Below are 18,941 nucleotides of genomic sequence, written 5' to 3'. Positions count from 1 at the left end.
TTCATTTACAATCCGTCACCGCCTTTCAATTGCTTTTACTTTGCCTCCTCTGTTCTTTGCCTCCTCTTCCTTAATTCTTCTTCATTTTTTATTTCTTCTTCCTTCTTCTTCCCTTTTTCCTCCTCCTTCTTTCGTCTATCGCGCGCTATCAAAAACAAAGTCAACCACATGTCTTTGGAACGCAAAATCATCAACTTCCTCAAGGGCCCGAAAAAAGGCGAGACGTACGAGCTCAAGAGCGGGCTTGTGTCGCAGTACAAGCTTGAGCGCAAAGACGCCATCCAGCGTGTGATCCAGGCCATGACCGTGGGCAAAGACGTTTCGGCGCTTTTCCCCGACGTGTTGAAAAACATCGCCACGTACGACATTGAGCAGAAGAAGTTGGTCTACTTGTACTTGATGAACTACGCCAAGCTGCACCCGGAGTTGTGTATCTTGGCCGTCAACACGTTTGTCCAGGACACCGAGGACCCCAATCCGTTGATCAAGGCGCTTGCCATCCGGACCATGGGCTGTATCCGCGTGGACAAGATGGTGGACTACATGGAGATCCCGTTGCGGCGCACGTTGCACGACGACAACCCGTACGTGCGCAAAACCGCGGCCATTTGCGTGGCCAAGTTGTTTGACTTGAGTCCCGAAATGTGCGTCGAGTACGGCTTCTTGGACGACTTGAAGAAGCTTCTTGCGGACCTGAACCCGATGGTGGTGGCCAACGCGTTGAACGCCTTGTTCGAGATCCGCGACATGAACACAGACCCGAACTTGGCCGTGTTGTCCATCGACAAAGATCTCACCACCGTGTTGTTGGCGTGTTTGAACGAGTGCACCGAGTGGGGCCGCATCACCATCTTGTCCACGTTGTGCGAGTACACGCCGGAGTCTGCCGACGAGGCCTTGCACATTGTCGAGCGGAGCGTGCCGCAGCTCCAACATGCCAATCCGTCGGTGGTTCTTGCCGCGATCAAAGTGGTGCTTCGGCACACGGAGTACTTGAACCAGGCGCAGAAGACGGCGTTTTTGCGCAAGTTGTCGGCGCCGCTTGTGTCGTTGGCGTCGCTGCCCATTCCCGAGGCCCAGTACGTCGGGCTCCGCAACATCCGCATCATTTTGGAAAAACACCCGAGTGTCTTGTCGCGCGAGCTCCGCGTGTTCTTCATCAAGTACTCGGACCCGTTGTACTTGAAGCTCGAGAAGCTCGAGATTGTCATCCGCTTGGCGTGCGACGCCAACTCGGCGCTTTTGTTGGGCGAGTTGAAAGAGTACGCCATGGAAATCGAGCCCATGCTCGTTTCGCGCGCCATCCGGGCCATTGGCGCCGTAGCCATCAAGTTGGCGGCCTCGGTGATCCCTGCGGTCAACATTTTGATCTCGCTCATTGAACAAAGAGGCGGCGACTTGGTTGTGGGCGAGTCTGTCACCGTCTTGTCGCAGATCTTGCGCCGGTACCCGGGCAAGAACGATTTGGTGACGTTGGTGGTGCCGGTGATCTCCAACCACATCAACGAGCTTGAAGACGCCGCCGCGTTGTCCGCCTATGTGTTTTTGTTGGGCGAGTACCCAAAGTACTTCACTTCCTTGAAGGACAAGTTGCGCGTGCTCGTGGACGCTTTCCTCGAGCACGAGCCCCAGGTCCAGTTGAACGTGCTTACTGCGGTGGTCAAGGTGAGCTTGGCGTTGCCCGATTCGGGCGTCTCGCCGCTTTTGCAGTCTGTTTTGGACAAGGCCACCACCGAATGCGATAACGCCGATGTCCGTGACAAGGCGTACATCTACTGGCGCTTGTTGTCGTCTTCGTCGACGGATGCCCAGCAAAAGGTGATCTTGGCCCGTTTGCCGCCGATCCAGTCGGTCATTTCGTCTTTCAACCCGGCGGTGTTGAATGCCTTGATGAACGAGTTGTCCACGTTGTCGTCTGTGTATCTCAAGCCAGCCTCCACTTTCATTGACGCCAGTGTATCCCATGCGGGTAGAAAGCCATCGACAGACATGAAGCAGTTGACCAACTTGGCCAAACAGGAAATCATCAACAATGCCCGCAACGAAAACTTGCTCAACCTCGATGATGACGACGAACCCGAACAGCCAGCAAGCACGTCCATTTTGGACGACTTGAACGACTTGTTTGCTGTTCCTGCGGCCTCTTCTGGCTCCAATAAGGCCCAGTCTTCTACAAACGACATTTTGAGTTTGTTTGGCTCGTCCACCAACGAAAACTCCGTGTCTCTGGGGCTTGAAGGCTTGAATCTTGGTCTGGAGCAGCCGCAGCAACTGCAGCTGAGCTCCCTGAAACCCAGTGCTGATCTTTTGGACCTCCTTTAAGACTTTAGCGAATTCAAAGGGAAAATCATGGACGTTGAACGGTTCGAAAGGCTTAAGATGGAGCCATAGGATTACATCTGGTTAATAAGGAACTTGAGTTGGAAATGGTCAACTTAGCATCTGTTGATCGTTGTAATCTAGAATCAAAAGAGTATACAATCTTGTATCTTTGGGTAAGAAGAAATCGGATTGTCAAGTAAGATAAATTTAGCAATATATGCATAGTGATAGATATTGATTTTGGTTCCGCAAGTTTCTTCTCAGTAATGTCATAACGAAGCATTCTAAGTGTTTAAGATGTAGCTACATTCTAACGTTTCATTCCTATGTCTCTAAATCTGCAAACTTTCATCTGCTCACATGTACGACCAGAGAATACTAAAGGTAGGTTAATACAGAACTTAACGTGCAATTGTTGATTAAATTACATTTTCCCGCATGTTTCGTGCCGTGAAAGTAGGACCATTAGACCCGTTGGACTGAAAAGGCACGTCCTTTGAAGATTTATCATTGGTGAGTATCCTTCACTAAGTTTTCATCGTCTCGGGACCAAAAGAGCTGTACCGCATAGATGTGTCATTGGCTAAGTCAATACCATGTTTTGAATCAAAACATGAAAGAGTATACTTCCAAGCTACCCTCTGATAAATCATTGTGCTATGTTTTGTTCATGAGTGTTTTGAGCGCCTCTAGTTTCGCTTCCCTGTCAGCATTACTCAGTTCTTGCTCACTGTCATTGACTGGTTCATCTTGTAGAAGGTCGGTAAAGCTTTCATTCTGCACTAAGCTTAGAATTCTGGCCTTCACCTCCTCTGCTGTATTGTCAATTGCTTGTATCTCTGCTCGTTTCGCCTCGATTTGAGTTTTCAACAACATAATCAAGCTCTCTCTCGTTTGATGGGGTCTATATGTGTTCAATAAATGATTCATGTTGATGAGTATCAACTTCAAGTCCTCGATTTTGACGTAAAACTTGGCTGGCTCGACCGAAACAGACCCAACAAGCTCTAGAAAATTCAACAAGAGAGAGTCTAGTAGCTTATGAAGCTCGTCTATTTTCTGTGTAGAAGTGATGGTTTCATCGTCGTCGTTGTAAAGCTGGCGCCATCCCAGCGCCTTGAGGGACGGAAGTTTGTTTTCTAACGCCCATAGACTGCCGTAGCCTCTGTATTGTTCACCCAGAGGCACTTTTGGAGGCACTTGGAAACGGAGTTCGCCTGGCGGTAGTTCTTCTTCCACATTGTGGGTTTCACACCATTTTTTGAACTTGTCAACATTCTCCTCCGTGAAGAATTTGTAGTAAGGTGGAGGAGGCGGGTAAAGAGAGGATATGAGCTCGTCTGCCATAACAGGGAAATGTCGTTTGGGATTCCGAAGCAGCGGTCGATATATAGAACCCGTACACCACTGAGTAGTTGAATCCACGAAGAAAAGACAAGAGAAATAATCAAGAATTAAAAATAACTAGAACAAGCAAAAAGCCATTGTATAGAGTATTGAACTATGGGGATGCAAAATGGAAGAGTAAGTTATGATCTAGTCGAAGAAATGAAGCAGAACTAATAGTGGCAAATCATTATTCACATTCTAATCGAGGAATAAGAGCAGAAAAAATGATCTGTGAGTCCAAAACTTCAAGATAACTATCCAACTTATATATTGCTGCCTTTGGCTGTAAAAGCAGTGGCTGCAATTTTGACTCTCGGGTATAAATACACCCTTCTTCCCGTTTGGAATGTTATTTGTGCGGTTCAGACCTGCATATACTCTAACCACAAGATTACTAAGTCTGTGAGCCTAGTACCACTAAGCAATCCTCACATGAACGAAGAGGACCAAATAGATATCGACAGCCAGCCTGGCGATGCTGTGGTGGAGGAGACAGAAACAAAAAAGAAGCAGAGGTTTGAGGTGAAAAAATGGACGGCTGTGGCGTTCTGGTCGTGGGACATTGTGGTTGAAACATGTGCCATTTGCAGAAACCATTTGATGGAGCCATGCATTGAGTGCCAGCCAAACAGCATCAACAATTCTTCCGAGCAGTGCATTGCCGCCTGGGGCGTGTGCAACCACGCGTTCCACATGCACTGTATCCAGAGGTGGCTCAAGTCGAGGCCAGTGTGTCCGTTGGACAACAAGGACTGGACGTACCAAAAGTTTGGTACGTGATGTTGCGGATGATTTACAAGTGAACGAAAGGTTAAATTTCTCTTTATACAAAGCATATGCTATTTTCCCAAGGTAATGCAAGTTTTCCAATGATTCTTGTGTAGGCCCTCTACACCTTACTAACTCTTCCAGTACCTCCAGGATCGCAAGAAAGAGCCCAATACGACAACCGTCTCGCAGCTTTGCTTCAACGACTCCACACTGTGCTGCATTGGCGTGCTTTCAATGTCACCTTCAGCTTCGATGAAGAACACATACTGCCACCGTGTTTGGCCCGACGGCCGCGATGCGATCGATGTGAGATTGACCTTGTTGTGTTTGAATGAGTCCAAGGCCAGACAGAGTGCTCCCGGATCGTCGTGATTCAATACGAACATGACAGAAGTTAAAGAAACCTGTTCGTTTCCTGGTGTCTTTGGTTTATCATTCTCGTTGTCTTCATCACTGGAGGCAATCTTTTCGTGGCCAAGAACTAGGAAACGGGTCGTGTTTCCCTTTACGTCCTCGATTTCAGCTGCGCAGATGGGCAAACCGTACAAGTCTGCGCTGGCTTTCAGACTGATGCACGCCGACGTGTTCTCTGTGTCCGCAGCAACCATCTCGGCCGCCTGTGCCGTTGAACTTGTGTCGATTCGGGTGACGTCGGGCGGCAAAAGCGCCAGCTTGAAGAATTTGTTCACCTGGCCCCACACTTGGGGATGTGAATACACTCTGGTCACTTTGGAAAGATCTGAAGCGTTGGAGAGAAGATAATGGTGAATGGAGACAAACTGTTCAGCAACGATGCGGAAAGACGGTTCGGCATCGGCCGAAAGAAACCAGTCTCTGAGCAAGTCAAAGGTGAACACAACCTGCCCGTTGGTGGAGTTTTCAAAAGGCACCACCGCATAGTCAACTTCCTTTTTGTTGAGCATGTCGAAACATGCTCCTATGGACGCCTGTGGAAGAGTCTGGGCCTTTGTGCCAAATTGCTGAAGAGCAGCCTGGAGTTAGTAAGAGGACACTTTTTTGGCTTTCTTTTGCAAACGTACTTGGTGTGTATACGTGCCCTCGGGCCCGAGAAAGGCCACTTTGGTCGACATGAAGAGTTGGCTCAAGAGTCTATGACTCCACCAGATATGAGAAGATGCAGGTCGAGCCTCACCTGTTGGGTGCAGTACGTCGACTCTCGTCAAAATGAATGGAACAAATGAAAGGGAAAAGGAATGAAAGGGAAAAGGAATGACACGGAGAAGGAAACAAGGTAATCCTAAGAAGTTCAAAGCCGGATGAAGTTACGGAAAACTGTTCAATTTCTTTTTTTTTTTGTCTTTTTTTCGTTCTTTTTCCGCCTTTCTCTATGCTTCATTCACGCGTGAGACATTTGCACCCAAGGCCAACCGAGCACATGCCATTGTTGAACAGGACAAAGAATACAAACGCCCTTTTTATTTTTCCCTCTTCCAAGGGCGTTTTTCCCTCTACTACCATTTGCTCTGATGATGCTCAACAAAGTTCCGCCTATGCCTGCCGCCCTCGACCCCATGACAAATTGGACGCCCATAGGCTCCATCGAGGAGTACGAAATGAGCCTTCCCTCACCCACTGAGAAAGAGCCACGGCCCTTGAAGCTGTTGGCCACTTTCCCCTTCAGTGCACAGCTTGTGGCTGACGCCATCTACGAGCGTGTGATGAATCCTCGGAACTTTGTCAAGATTGCGCCGCCGTTTCCGCTCGAACACCCGGCGTTTTTCGACGAGTGGTACTACTACTTCAAGCGCAACATGGGATGGAACTCGGAAGTGTTCCGCGTCTATCTACTGGCGCCTCTAGGCACAACAGCGCCTCGGCTCATTGGTTCGCGAGACCAGATCAAACGGGCCCGCAGCGAGATCCTGAGGACCTTCAGCACCGCCATCAAACGGCACCTTGGCCCCCAGTACATGTCATTTTTCTTTGGCGATACGGTCGACCGGCAAATGGCCGAGACTACGATCATGGAAAGCATGGAGTCGCATGTTCCGGAAGCTGAGCTCTGGCGGATTCTGCGGTACAACGAGTTGCGGGCCAAGGCCGAGAAAGGAAACATCAGTCCATATTTGAACCATTTGATTGCCACGGGCCGTTCGGAGCAGGAGATCTGGCGGCTTGTGATGGAGATCATCATGCGCAAAAAGTACAGCGAGAAGAAGCTTTGGGCGTTGAACAAGGCAATGCAGCGGCACCAGAAGGAAGTGGCGCCGCTCTTCTTCCGGGTGAGAGACTTGATTAGGAGCCTTGAACAGGAGAATTTGCTTTTTGTAAAGATCAAGCCCCTCGAGTACTACTAGGCCCGCCTCATCTGACACCTTTAGACCTCTTTTGTGTTTTAACTAATAATCTCTGCACCACAATCTACACTGATATGCCTGCATCCCACGCCTCTAGTGTAGCATCAGAAGTGTTTGCCAAATTTCAAGAAGCACCAGCCTCTATCAACCAGGCAAACTATTCCAATGAAAAAGAAAAAAAAAACGCACTAGTAAAAAACTTGGGCTGAGCAAAAAGCTGAAGTCTAGCGGGAACCAAAACCGCAAACGCCAGAGATTCGAACAACGCCAAGTCTCGTTCCTACAGCAGATCGTCGGTGGCTCTTTATTCTGTTGAGCACAATGACGCATCCGCGCGAGACAAGGGTAACCAATAATCAAAAACCGTATTCAACTATAAACACCCTGTCGTGAGAAAAAAGAATGGAAAATGGGAAATGTATTAAGTGTTCCAAAACATTTAAGCATCTTCGTTAATCAAGCCACGCTCGGAAACATAGATACCATCCAAGAACTTACGGATATCCTTGTTTCTGACTCTGCAGATTTGTTGGATGTCAGCAGCGTTCTGGGAAACAGCCTCCAAGGAGTTACCGGACAAAATCAACTCATCCTTTTGGGTGGTGGAGTTCTCGACAGTGACACCGTCGAAGATCTTCACCTGTCTGACTCTCTTCTCACCCAAGAAGTTTCTGATCTCCACAAACTTTTGGCCGTCGGTCTCAACAACGTTGACGTTGATTGGGAAATGCGCATAGACGTATCTCATCTTGTACTTGTAACCCTTGGTGACACCGGTGATCAAGTTGGCAATCAAGGACTTGACAGTTCTCAAAGCAGCAACATGCTTTCTGTCACCGTTGTGGACGGTGATCTTGATAGCTCTGTCGGAAATCTTGGTGAAGGCAACGTCAATGTGCTTCAACTCCTTGGTCAATTCACCTCTTGGGCCGGTGACCTTGACGGATCTGGCCTTGATGTTGACGGTGACGCCAGCTGGAATGTCCAAGATTTGGTCGGTTTGGATGTACTTCATTGCGGATGATGGAGAAGAAAAAAATTTCAAATGTGGAAAACGGCCACCTATATAGGTGAAAAGTTTGTTTGCAGGAGTGCGAAAAAAAACTTCACCGGGGCCATCTGTGACTGCTTATTGTGTGTAGGAACAGCCCTGAAAACAGAGGGAACGGAAGAGGAAGGAAAGAAGAGAAAGAGAAAAGAAAAAAGAGAAAGGAAGAAAGAGAAGAGAACGGAGATATCAGTCGGTGTCAGAGATTATTTTAATTAATGAGCCCAAATGCAATGTCTTAACTATGATGGGGATGAAGTCTGCTTTTGTTCTACGCAGGACATTAGGGCACTGAAGAACCGGATATGGATATATTGGACTCATTAAGAGTGATAATATTGAGATAAGAATGTAACGAGTTTAGAAAGGTTGTTTGAAAACAAATAACACTGTAAAGTCAATAGCAAACCCAGCAGGCATTAGTCTCGATTGTAGCACTTTCAATCTAAAGCATTCTAAACTTTTTTGTTCCTTCCGTTCTGTGATCTCATACTCCTAGGTATCTTCACAATTAACTTTGAGGTACGAAATGGATCTTGATTTAAATTTGGTCCTTTCTACTTGTGGCCAACATTGTTGTGTCTCGATGTTCCATTATCTTTTGCTTCGGCCTTTTACCCGTCTTAGTACTTCTACTGGGTCTGAAAGCAGCTTACATTCATGAATGTAGCAGGTTTTCGTTTCCATTCTTCCACTTCGTGCAATCCTATCTGAAAAGAGGAGCAAGACAACTAAATTGACATTCATACTCTTGACTATTTCGGAGACATTTTCAACATGGTCGTCTTTATCGAAGTATACTGGTTTCTCTGAAAAACCAGGACTAATTAATAAATCTGAACATCCAGTACTGCCGATCGACAGACGATAACCACACTTGAATATTTATGAAAGCATAAGAGCTTAATTCCTTTGTAAATTAATCTACAGAAACTCGGAACTGAGAAAAGACGGAGAAATGTATTGCTAGAAAAGACAAAAAAAATCAGTAGACACTTGAATGAATCCTATTTAGCCAAAAAAAAAAAAATAGAAGAGAAAAAAAAAACTACCTCTTGCTAGATGTTACGAGGTATAAGTAAAGGGTTAGAGCTGTAAGTCTCATAAATGAGATGTGAATTGGGTCAATGGTCCATACACCTTTATTTACAGTAACATTGCCAAACACAAGAGCCTTCCACTACTCTTTGAATAGCCCTGGTAAAATCTCATTAATTGAGCGTCGGCACCAAAGTGTTAAGAATGGCCGCCCATACTATTAACCTACTTGCTTATAAAGATTCGTAATCCACTTTGTCGTCTGCCCAGTTTAATAAGCAAGAAGCTACGACACCTAAGATCTGTAATAATGAGACGGACTGTTGAATCGGTTTGGTAATAGCTCGAATTCACCTTTTCACCGCTTGATAAAACCTTTCATTGCGCTTGGCCAAGTTGATCCGAACTTATCTACTTATACTACGGAAGTGCAAAGGTGCTATGCTTTGCCAGTTGAAATACAATTTTTTATTTAATTTATATAGGGATTGAATTTTTACTCAATTTTAGAGATCAACTAACAATGTGGATCAGAGTAGTGACGAGCCGTAACGAGTACCGGCGAAATTAGCATTCTGTCATTCTAAATCTCAAACAAGACAGGTCTCAGAAAAAACGGTCAGATAAAGTTCGTAATACTATCATTTGTTTGTGTCAACCAATGCAGCAAGAAGCATTTGTGCTCTTCTTGCAGTGGTAACTTCGTTCTTGTTACAATCCTTTCTCTTCTCCTTAAGCAGGTCGACCTACTAGCCTCGAAATTCTTTTGAATACATTTTAGGAGCTGCATCTATGAATTGTTATTGTGCCGTTTTGAATGCTCATGCCAGCTAGACCATTGAGAGGGTCTGACCGTCCTGTATGATGCAAGCATCTAGTCCTCAAGCATCTAGTCCTCCTCCTGCTCGTCCAAGGTCTTGAACTCCCATGTAGGGGTGTTCTTGGGGAACTCGATTCCCTTCTCCAACAACTTGGCAAAGGCCTTGGAAAAGTCTGCGAAGAAGAGATCCTGGTCCTCGGCGTACTGCTTGACGTACTTGAGGAAGGCCAGGTCCTCCTTCAAGGCCATGTCCGTGGGCAACATCATGAACGAGTTGGTCTCGTCGTCCTCGTACTGCTTGACGCCGTCCCACTTGCGCACGTGCCAGCCCTGCAACAACCGCACAAAGAAGTCGTTGGTGAACATGTTGGGCAGCGGGCCCCATGGGCCGTCAAAGCCCGAGCGCCACGTGTGGCAGCGGCCCAAGCAGTGGGCGCCAATCAACGCCACGGTCTCGCGGTCGTCGAAGCCCAATCTCGAGAACACGTCGCGCACGTGGCCAGCGCCCTGCGTGGCGTCGGGCAAACGGCCCTGTGGCGGTTGCTTCGAAGGGTCGCAGTCCACGCGCCCCGCACGCCATGGGATCTTGGGGCCGCCGGCCTCCTGCACCGCACACACACCGCCCAACGTCCATAAGTCCCCGCGGCTCACCCATGGGAACAGGTAGGTGAATTCGGACAAAAAGTCCCGCGCCACCTCCAAGCCGGCGTTTCCGCCGTCCGTGGCCTCGGTCGTGTACACCATGGTGCCGCCAAAAGTGCCGCCCGAGTTGTCCTTCTTCAGGTACAGCCCGGCCGAGTGCCACGCAAGCCGCACCAACACGCCGTACCGCCCTGCGCCCTGGTCGGCGTCATCCTCCTCGCGGATCTTGTTGGCGATCGCATTGTACAACTTCTGGTACTCCTCTTTTGGTTTCAGGGGCGCGGCTGCCTGGTTCAACGCGGCGCCGGCCGCCAATGGTTTTTTGCTCCAGCCGCCCGTGCTGGGTTTATTGTCAAGATAGTACGCAAGGGCGCCGGCGGCTGCGGCACCGGCAAGCAAGCCATTGAGGCGGAACGCCCGGGTCAGTCTGAGCGCAAGCGACATGAATGTAGAATGAAAGAGAAAACGAGAACGAAAACGAAAACGAAAAAGAAAAAATGCAAAGAAGTTTGCAGTTACTTTCGAGACAGGGTGACAAATGTCTGGCCTCATATAGGCTGGCGCCCTGGCCCTCTGTGCAGTCCGCTGTCAAGACCCTGCATGGCGCCGCGGGGCTGGCCCGGCCTGACTAAGCGGCCGCCTGGCCCGACTACGTCGCCTGACTAAGCGGCTGGCCTGATGTAGTGGATGGAGGTGGAGGTATGGAGGTATGGGTGTTGGATGTACGGGTGGATGTATGGAGGTATGGGTGTTGGGTGTTGGGTGTTGGAAGATGGTTGGATTATGGATATGTTGGATGTATGGATGTATGGAGCCAGCTGATAAGCAAATTCAAGCAGCATTAGAACAACCATAATCTGAACAGTTATTCTTCACTCTATTTGTTCTCTTTCTTTCCTTTTTCCTTTTTTCCCCTTCTGCTCCCATTTTGCTCTCCGTTTATCCTCATTATTCTTTATCTATTCTCCATTCTCCATTTATTCTTTATCTATTCTCATTATTCTCCATTTATTCTCCATTTATTCTCATTATTCTCATTATTCTCATTATTCTCATTATTCTCATTATTCTCTATATTTGCACGAACCTTCCTCATCTCTCTTTATTTTCTAATTGAATGCCAATCAATTCCTCTCACATTTACTTGTGCTTGTTCCCTATATTAGTGGCCGAACGAAATATGGACCCAGTCACACGAACAAAACCTATAGATAATGTATCAACTAGAATATTAAATAGAAAAAGTGAACGTTTTAGGTCGCTTAGTAAGATGCTGGTCTTGGCTTCCCACCGTTAAGTATGGAAATATCTGTCAGTTCTCTGGTTTGCTTGCTATGAATCCACTCGATAGACATTTTTGGGCAGGCCGGTAGAATTTTCGACCCACTTGACGCTGAATTCGGTTGTCAATGTCGGATTTTTTTGAAGACGTCTTAGATGACTTTCGATTTCATGCTGATTTACATTGATGATTCATTTTGATTTTCTGTGTTTTCCATCAATGCCAGTCTAATAATTCAAGTGTATGCCTAATACATTCGGTAGTTATACTTCTTCAAACTTGCTCGCTCATCATATCTTCCATCTTTCATCTTTCAACTTTCATCTTTCATCTTTCATCTTTCATCTTTCATCTTTCATCTTCATCTTTAATCATCCTTCCTTCGTACATCTTTGTTTTCCACTTTTCCTTCAGACTCCTTTACTCTATATAATCACAAAAATTCGCTTACATCACTTCGTTGCACTTTTCATTTCTATAACTACTCTTCGTTTGCCACAACATCGATATACGCCTCAATCGTCTGGGCATCATTGTACACCCACGAGCCTTCCTCGTTGTATGTCTTAGCATTGGAGCACATTAGCCGCAACTCGTCAATAAACAGAGCGAACGTGTCAAACCTCTCCTGAGACAAGTGCTTGCGGATTTGGTTAATCGACGTTGGCCGTTTTATAAGACGGTAGTAATCGGGATAGAGCCTCTTGGAAGGCAATTTCAAGAATATTTCCGCCACTCCATGGCCATCTTCTGCCCGGAGTTCAACAATGTCGTCAAGAACCTTGTTGCACCGTGCCACCAACGGATCTTCGCCTTCTCCTGTAAACTCGTCTGGCTCGGCACTGCGAGCCTTTTTCCGTATCTCAGAATCAGACTCGTCCTCGTCGTCCTCGTCATCCTCAGGCTCCGCGCTTTCTCCTTCGAGTCTCTTTCTCTTTCTTCTGGCACGTTTTTCTTCTTTACGGCGAATGGCATCTTCAACGGTATCATTGTCGTCATCCATGGCCATCAACCATTGCTCTTCAGTCAAACCATCGTCATATTTGACTCTCTTCTTCTCACGCATTCTGCTCAACTCCTTGGTGTCCTTCTCGAAGTGGTGGGAGATGTCCTCTGTGAAAACTTCAGGCAATTCTTCCTTGGTCATCAACCGGGTCAGATATCCGCCTTGACGACTCTGCTGTTTCTCTTGAATGATTCTCTGTGTATCCATTTCGGTGAACATCTTTTTCTCGTCTTCGGAACGTGCCAAAATGTCGTTCAACTCATCGTCGTCCAACGAATCATTTTCTTCATTGAAATTCTCTCCTTGTTCCGCATCCAACAACTTCTTCAAGAACTCCTCTTGTTCCTCAGCAGTAGACTTATTGTCGAATTTACCGGCCTGGATGACCTTGCCGTCAATATCCAACTTTTGATGTGCTCTTTCCAAAATCACTTCTTCGACGGAATCGTTGGTAATCAATCTCAAGATTCTGACTTCGTTCTTCTGTCCAATTCTGTGAGCTCTGTCCTGTGCTTGCAAATCCTGGTGAGGATTCCAATCTGTGTCGAAAATGATGACCGTGTCTGCACTTTGCAAGTTCAAGCCCAAACCACCGGCTCTTGTGGACAACAAGAAACAGAAAATATCCGACTCAGGCTTGTTGAAAGACTTCAACATATCCTGCCGGTCTTCTGCCTTCGTGCTACCATCTAATCTCAAGTAGTTCATATCCCGGAGTCTCAAGAAGTCTTCAAAAATATTCATCACAGATGTCATTTGAAAGAAAATTAAGACCTTGTGTCCAGAAGCCTTGAATTTCGGCAAAATTCTATCCAACAACTCAAACTTACCCGAAGTTCTCCAAATCAACTCGTTGGTAATACGAGAAGAGTTTAATATGTCCTCCACTTCTTCAAAAACGAACGGATGGTTACAAATCTTTCTCAATTGCATGATCTTGTTGTTCAAGCCTTTGATACCAGATTTATTGTTTGTACCTGTTGTTTGGGAGCCCACAAACAAGGCGTTATGCTTCAACATTTGTTGGTACAAAATATGTTGCAAGCCTGATAAGTTACATTTCAACACCTTTTCGACCTTATCTGGCAAATCCTTCTCCACGTCTTTCTTCAATCTTCTTAACAAGAATGGTCTCAAAACCTTGTGCAATCTTCTGATAACCAACAAACTTTCTTCTTCTGTCAACTCGATTTTTTCTTGTGTTCCTGTATTGGCAAATGGAGTGTTGAACCATTCGTCAAAAGATTTCACAGAGTTGAAGATCTTTGGAAGGACAAAGTTTAACAAAGCCCACAACTCCGGTAAATTGTTTTGCAATGGTGTACCCGTTAAAATCAATCTGTTCTTCGTGCGGTAGTATTGTTTCAAAGTGATGGATAATTTAGACTGAGCATTCTTCATTCTGTGACCTTCGTCGATAATCATATGCGAATAGGAGAATCTTGCCAAAATAGGCCTTTCTCTGATAATATACTCATACGTGGTCAACATGACTTGGAAATTACCAGTTCTAATCTCAAATTGCAATTCCTTCCGCTGCTGTGGAGATCCCTTGTAAACAATGACCTTGACTGAAGGAGCCCATTTTTCAAATTCAACTGTCCAGTTTGTAATGGTAGATAACGGAACGATGACCAAGAACTTGTCCTCATGCTTCTTCTCGATCAAGTATGTGATCAAAGAAATGGACTGGATTGTTTTACCCAATCCCATCTCATCGGCCAAAATACCATTCAACTTGTTATTGTATAAAGAGACCATCCATTGCAAACCCTTGATCTGGTATTCTTTCAATTGACCACCAACCAAAATTGACGGTTGTTCCTTCACTTCTTCCTTGATTCTGTGTGCAACTTGGTAGTAGTCAATTTTCTCTCTGAGTTCGTCTACGTTATCTGTTGGTTCTTCAACGCCAATATCGTCTGCCTCTGCTTGCTGAAGCTTCACTGCCTTAGCCAAAGAGTCCAAGAAGCTGTTTGTTTGTTTCAACAAGTGCGTGATTCTGTGGTCTTTTGTCTGATCCAATAATTTGATGTACGCCTCCTCATCATTGGCTTTCAAAGCTTGCAAACGTTGCTTGGCGGTTTTCTCTAATTTCTTGGATTCCTCCTTTTCTGTGTTGGCGTGGAAATTGTTGACAAACCGTGCCAAGGTGGATCTTTTGCTAATGCGAGAGGCAATTGCATCCAGATAAAGCCTTGAGCTGTCCAAGATTTGTTCGATTTTTTGAACGTGCAACTCGTGCTCTTTGGCCTGGGCCTCCAACCGGAACTTGTCTTCCAACTGCAGAGCTAGAAGATGCGGGTTTGGCTGGTCCACTTTTTCCCGAATGTACAAACCTCTTCTGCCCTGCAAGGATAAGGTGTTGTTGCACAAATCAGGCAGGTCGTAGTGGGAAGTCAAGGCGACTTTGCGGAGGAAATTGTTTTTCAAAAACTTTTGCACCGCCAAAACCTGGAGAGACTTCAACTCTATCAAAACGTCAATTTTCAACTCGTCCACGTTTCCCTTTTCGTCGGGCCCGAGCCCCGCGGTGAAAGTGCCCAAGTTCGCTGGCAAGTTCTCCAACTCAGAAAGACGAGAGGCGATTTTGCTGGAGATAATTTGCTCAGTGTAATAGTTGCCCACAGGAGTAGACAAGGGGTTCACAGGGCCAGCGGTTGCAGGCAAATTGAGGCCTGCAGCTTTAGCTCTCTGCAAGAAATCGCCTCTGTCCTTGAGCACAGAGAAGTGGTCTGCAAGAATGCTGTCGACGATTTCAGCCGAGGACAACTTCTCGACCGTTTTCTTGTCGTCGCCCTTCTCGTACTTGACCTGTAAGGAAGGCGGCAAGTCCATGTCGCGAGACAACATTTGCAAGCCGGCAATCTGCTGTTCGAACAAAGCCATGTCCAAGGCTTCGCCCAGCAGTTTCTGCAAAGCGCCAAGGATCTCTGCTGTCACCTCCTCTTCTTCGCGAATGTACTGGTCGTAGGAGGCGCTGACACGGGCCAAACACAGTTCCAAAAGACGTTTCTCGTCGGCGTAGGGATCCACAAAAGCCAGCGACTCGGCCATTCCGCCGCCCAGCCCGTAAGCGTCCGCCATGCGGGCGTAGGGATCGTGTTTTTTGCGGGCATCGGCCGAAAGACGAAGCAATTGTTGGTAGCGTAATAGAAGGTCGTCCAACTCCTTTTTCGTTTGCGGGAATGCCACCGGTTTGGCGGTTTCGTCCTCCTTGTTGTTTCCGTTGAGAAGCCCGTTGTTTGCAAGCGGCACGCCGCTTTCGTAAGAGGTGCCGTTCATGGGTGGAGGAAGGGTTTGTGTTTTCGCCGGTGTTTATATTATTTTATAACAATTGGTGCGAGCCCACTGCGGTGTTGGAAAAAACACTGGCAAATATTAGACGGAGCAGACGCCAAAGAGGGAAAAACAGACGCTGTCGCGGAGAAAATGTGAATTTTTGGAATTCGCAACTGCTAAACTGCGCAGATGGATTGAGATCTGTTGAGACCGAAGATGTGTTTAAGAAGTTTTTTGGAGGAAAAGGACGGCGGCGCGCGTTTGAGGAACAAGCCGCGACATTTTTTTCTCCTACCCATTTCTTTGCGACATTTTTGTTTTGGTCCCACAACAGCGCGACATTTTTCTTTTACCGTCTTCTCTATCCTCCACCCATATGGCCGGTAGGTCTATTGTTTGAATTGGTATTGATCTGTGTATGGCATGACTGCTGCGTTTCGACTTCTTCTTTTGTTTCTGTCTGGTTGACCAAATTGGGTGTTATATGCATGACTGTGCTACAACTAATCAATACAAGACGATAGGACCATGTGGCTATTAGGTTTGTGTGTGATATTTATGTTTCCCTCTTCATCTAGCATATTCTGACGAAGTTCATTCGAACGAAGAAGATCTGTCTTGGCTAGTGGTTTAGTCTAATACATGCTTGTGCAGGAAACTTCCATTCAGTAAAGCATGGAATCTAATTGATTGCAACAATGGAACTGAAAGAAGACAGAAGGAGCAGTTTTATCAATTCGTTTCTGCTTCCTTCAGTAAATCACGACTTTCCTTTCGGGCCATCATGGTGTGCTTGTGAAGATGATTTATGATCTTTTCTTTCTTTTTGTTTCTCTGTTTAATGTGTTTGCTTTTTGTGTTGTTCTTCTTTGTTGGTTTTTGTATCTAATGGCCGCTTGTATTTTAATTTCTGTATGGCCATAAACTGTCGAAGCGGTTCGCATCGTTCAAAGTGGTCGAGATCAGACTAAAAAAGGAAATGCAAGATTATCGCAAATCGATCAAGAATAGAGCCTCTGATCTCGTTACATTTAGATTTCAGATCTTCCGTAATACTCATTCGGAATTACGAATATATCCGCGATTACGTTGTATTGAAATCATAAAGATCTGGTTGCATAATAATTATCTATTCAATCCAAGTGGATTGAGAAAAAACATAATGAACACAGACGATGACAGGCTATTATATAATTCAACTTTTGACAGAGCTTCTTGACATTTAATATCTGCGACGGACTCTTGAGACATATAAACCATGACATATAAACCCATTCAACTTGAAGTTTTCCAAAAATACGAGGGAACAAAGCCAGCAGAAATTATAATTTCTAAATTCTTTTCTAGATTCCATTTTCTTCCATACTCTAAATTCATTTTCTAAATTCCATTTTCTTCCATTTCTAAATTCATTTTCTAATTCTGTGCTATCACTTAATTGCATACGAGGTGGAAGGTTGCGTTCACGTGACCCCCGCATCCATAGGCCTTCTGAAAAGTCCTCTAAGCGATTTTGTCCACGTCGAATCATGTTTGCATTAAAAAGTATCGGGATTCACGCCAGAACCTCGGTCCGTGTCGGAACCTTGGCGAACAACTTGAGGTCGTCTGTTCGTCTCAACTCGTCTGCACCCACTATGAACTGGGGTGACTTTTTCAGATTGAGAAAACAGAACAAGAGGATCAACACTGCCAGTTCGGTTGTGACGGCCTTTTTGGGTGCTTTCGCCACCTTGACGTACTTGGGAAATGTGGAGATTGATGTGGAAAAGCCAATCATGGGACTTGATCCATTTATGGTCATGGGAGGTGCGGTCAGTTTAGGTGGATTCGTTGGCTATGTAGCGGGCCCATCTGTGGGGAATGTGATCTTCAAGATGGTTAACCGTTCTGCCATGGCGCAGTTCAAGGCCAAGGACAATCTTTTTTTGCAGAGAATCAAGTACAACCGTGTTGATCCCTCGTCGCAATCTTTCTCCAATCCTGTTCCTGATTATTACGGAGAGAGGATCTACTCGTTGGAGAATTACAAACAGTGGTTGAGAGACTGCAACGCTTTCAGAAGAAAGGCCAAGGAGTTCATTTAGTTGCGTGTACATACTAGGAATCTATTCAAGAAGATCCGTTCGGAAAGAGCAGTAGAAGAAAGACCCAAGGTGACAGAGTCGACTTGGGCCGTGTAGGCAGTCGAGAAGTGACTTGAACCAATTTACCCAAACGGTTCCCCTACGTTAAGCAGTTTCGTGAGTGTTCTGGTTCTCAAAGGATGTTCATTTATTAGTCCAACGATATGGATATTAATCACAACGATATGGATCTTTAGAAGGCACCAAAGAACAAAAACTTAAGGAAAAGAATTGACTCGAATAAATTGGATGGAATACAGCATCAACCATCGGGTTTATAGATGTATTTCCCCATGTTCTGAGCTCTTTCGAGCAACTTGAAAGAGCTATGCAAAGAACCTATTTTGTCTTCCTGGAACTGCCTTAAGAAGCTTGGCCCCATTCTCGTAAAGATCGATCTCATCTTCGATCAAACTTCATCTCATTAACTGGAGATACGATGGCTTGTCTTTGAAATGAAGTCCATAAAGCCTCTGCTAATTCTTCAATCTTAAGATTTTCAAATAAGATGGTAAGTACTATCGAGATTCTTCGATATTAATGAAGACATGAACTGCTTAGGTACCTAGTTAAAATAGTTATACATATACTGATGCCTTTGAATGCCTACTCATAAATAAGCTCTTAAATCGGCGTCAACTGCCCAATCGATCACATATCTAGAAGAATCCGCTACTAGATGAATCCGCTACTCAATGAATCCGCTACTAGACAATACATAAATTTTGACTGCGTTTGAGCAATTCTTGACACTCTTGACATAGAACTGTTGCGTTCACGTAAAATACTCATCTTTGGTTTTCGACCCTGTCGTCAGGAAGGACACCCATCAGTCGGACTAGACCATATCTCAAATACCGAGAATTGAAATGGTCTAGCAAGATGAAGAAGCCGGAC

General features: G+C 45.8%; 9 protein-coding genes across 9 annotated transcripts; 4 read left to right on the top strand and 5 right to left on the bottom strand. All coding sequences in view use genetic code 12, as the record gives it.

Annotated features, from left to right (window-relative positions):
- Positions 1 to 168: 168 nt before the first annotated feature.
- Positions 169 to 2,322, top strand: APL2 (Apl2p; the record flags this gene model as incomplete). The annotated part of the gene is made up of 1 exon (XM_002615281.1): positions 169 to 2,322. The coding sequence occupies one exon, from the start codon at positions 169 to 171 to the stop codon at positions 2,320 to 2,322; it is 2,154 nt and encodes a 717-aa protein (XP_002615327.1).
- A 657-nt stretch (positions 2,323 to 2,979) lies between these two features.
- On the bottom strand, positions 2,980 to 3,669 carry MED7 (mediator complex subunit; the record flags this gene model as incomplete). The annotated part of the gene is made up of 1 exon (XM_002615283.1): positions 2,980 to 3,669. The coding sequence occupies one exon, from the start codon at positions 3,667 to 3,669 to the stop codon at positions 2,980 to 2,982; it is 690 nt and encodes a 229-aa protein (XP_002615329.1).
- A 474-nt stretch (positions 3,670 to 4,143) lies between these two features.
- HRT1 (SCF ubiquitin ligase complex subunit) lies at positions 4,144 to 4,491 on the top strand (the record flags this gene model as incomplete). Its single annotated transcript, XM_002615284.1, has 1 exon — positions 4,144 to 4,491. The coding sequence occupies one exon, from the start codon at positions 4,144 to 4,146 to the stop codon at positions 4,489 to 4,491; it is 348 nt and encodes a 115-aa protein (XP_002615330.1).
- A 119-nt stretch (positions 4,492 to 4,610) lies between these two features.
- PHA2 (prephenate dehydratase) lies at positions 4,611 to 5,573 on the bottom strand (the record flags this gene model as incomplete). The annotated part of the gene is made up of 2 exons (XM_002615285.2): positions 4,611 to 5,474; positions 5,523 to 5,573. 2 exons carry the CDS (start codon positions 5,571 to 5,573, stop codon positions 4,611 to 4,613), a joined length of 915 nt encoding a protein of 304 aa, XP_002615331.2.
- Positions 5,574 to 5,969: 396 nt separating this feature from the next.
- On the top strand, positions 5,970 to 6,800 carry FOB63_003580 (uncharacterized protein; the record flags this gene model as incomplete). The annotated part of the gene is made up of 1 exon (XM_002615286.1): positions 5,970 to 6,800. One exon carries the CDS (start codon positions 5,970 to 5,972, stop codon positions 6,798 to 6,800), a length of 831 nt encoding a protein of 276 aa, XP_002615332.1.
- A 439-nt stretch (positions 6,801 to 7,239) lies between these two features.
- Positions 7,240 to 7,815, bottom strand: RPL9B (60S ribosomal protein uL6; the record flags this gene model as incomplete). Its single annotated transcript, XM_002615288.2, has 1 exon — positions 7,240 to 7,815. The coding sequence occupies one exon, from the start codon at positions 7,813 to 7,815 to the stop codon at positions 7,240 to 7,242; it is 576 nt and encodes a 191-aa protein (XP_002615334.2).
- A 1,960-nt stretch (positions 7,816 to 9,775) lies between these two features.
- Positions 9,776 to 10,900, bottom strand: CCP1 (cytochrome-c peroxidase; the record flags this gene model as incomplete). The annotated part of the gene is made up of 1 exon (XM_002615289.2): positions 9,776 to 10,900. One exon carries the CDS (start codon positions 10,898 to 10,900, stop codon positions 9,776 to 9,778), a length of 1,125 nt encoding a protein of 374 aa, XP_002615335.2.
- Positions 10,901 to 12,111: 1,211 nt separating this feature from the next.
- Positions 12,112 to 15,921, bottom strand: FOB63_003577 (RSC chromatin remodeling complex ATPase subunit; the record flags this gene model as incomplete). The annotated part of the gene is made up of 1 exon (XM_002615290.2): positions 12,112 to 15,921. One exon carries the CDS (start codon positions 15,919 to 15,921, stop codon positions 12,112 to 12,114), a length of 3,810 nt encoding a protein of 1,269 aa, XP_002615336.2.
- A 1,526-nt stretch (positions 15,922 to 17,447) lies between these two features.
- PAM17 (Pam17p) lies at positions 17,448 to 18,005 on the top strand (the record flags this gene model as incomplete). Its single annotated transcript, XM_002615291.2, has 1 exon — positions 17,448 to 18,005. The coding sequence occupies one exon, from the start codon at positions 17,448 to 17,450 to the stop codon at positions 18,003 to 18,005; it is 558 nt and encodes a 185-aa protein (XP_002615337.1).
- Between the last annotated feature and the right edge of the window lie 936 nt (positions 18,006 to 18,941).

This window comes from Clavispora lusitaniae, assembly GCF_014636115.1.
Source record: "Clavispora lusitaniae strain FDAARGOS_655 chromosome Unknown tig00000105_pilon, whole genome shotgun sequence".
NCBI classification, from domain to species: Eukaryota; Fungi; Ascomycota; class Pichiomycetes; order Serinales; family Metschnikowiaceae; genus Clavispora; species Clavispora lusitaniae.
This window is presented reverse-complemented; position numbering and strand designations above follow the sequence as displayed.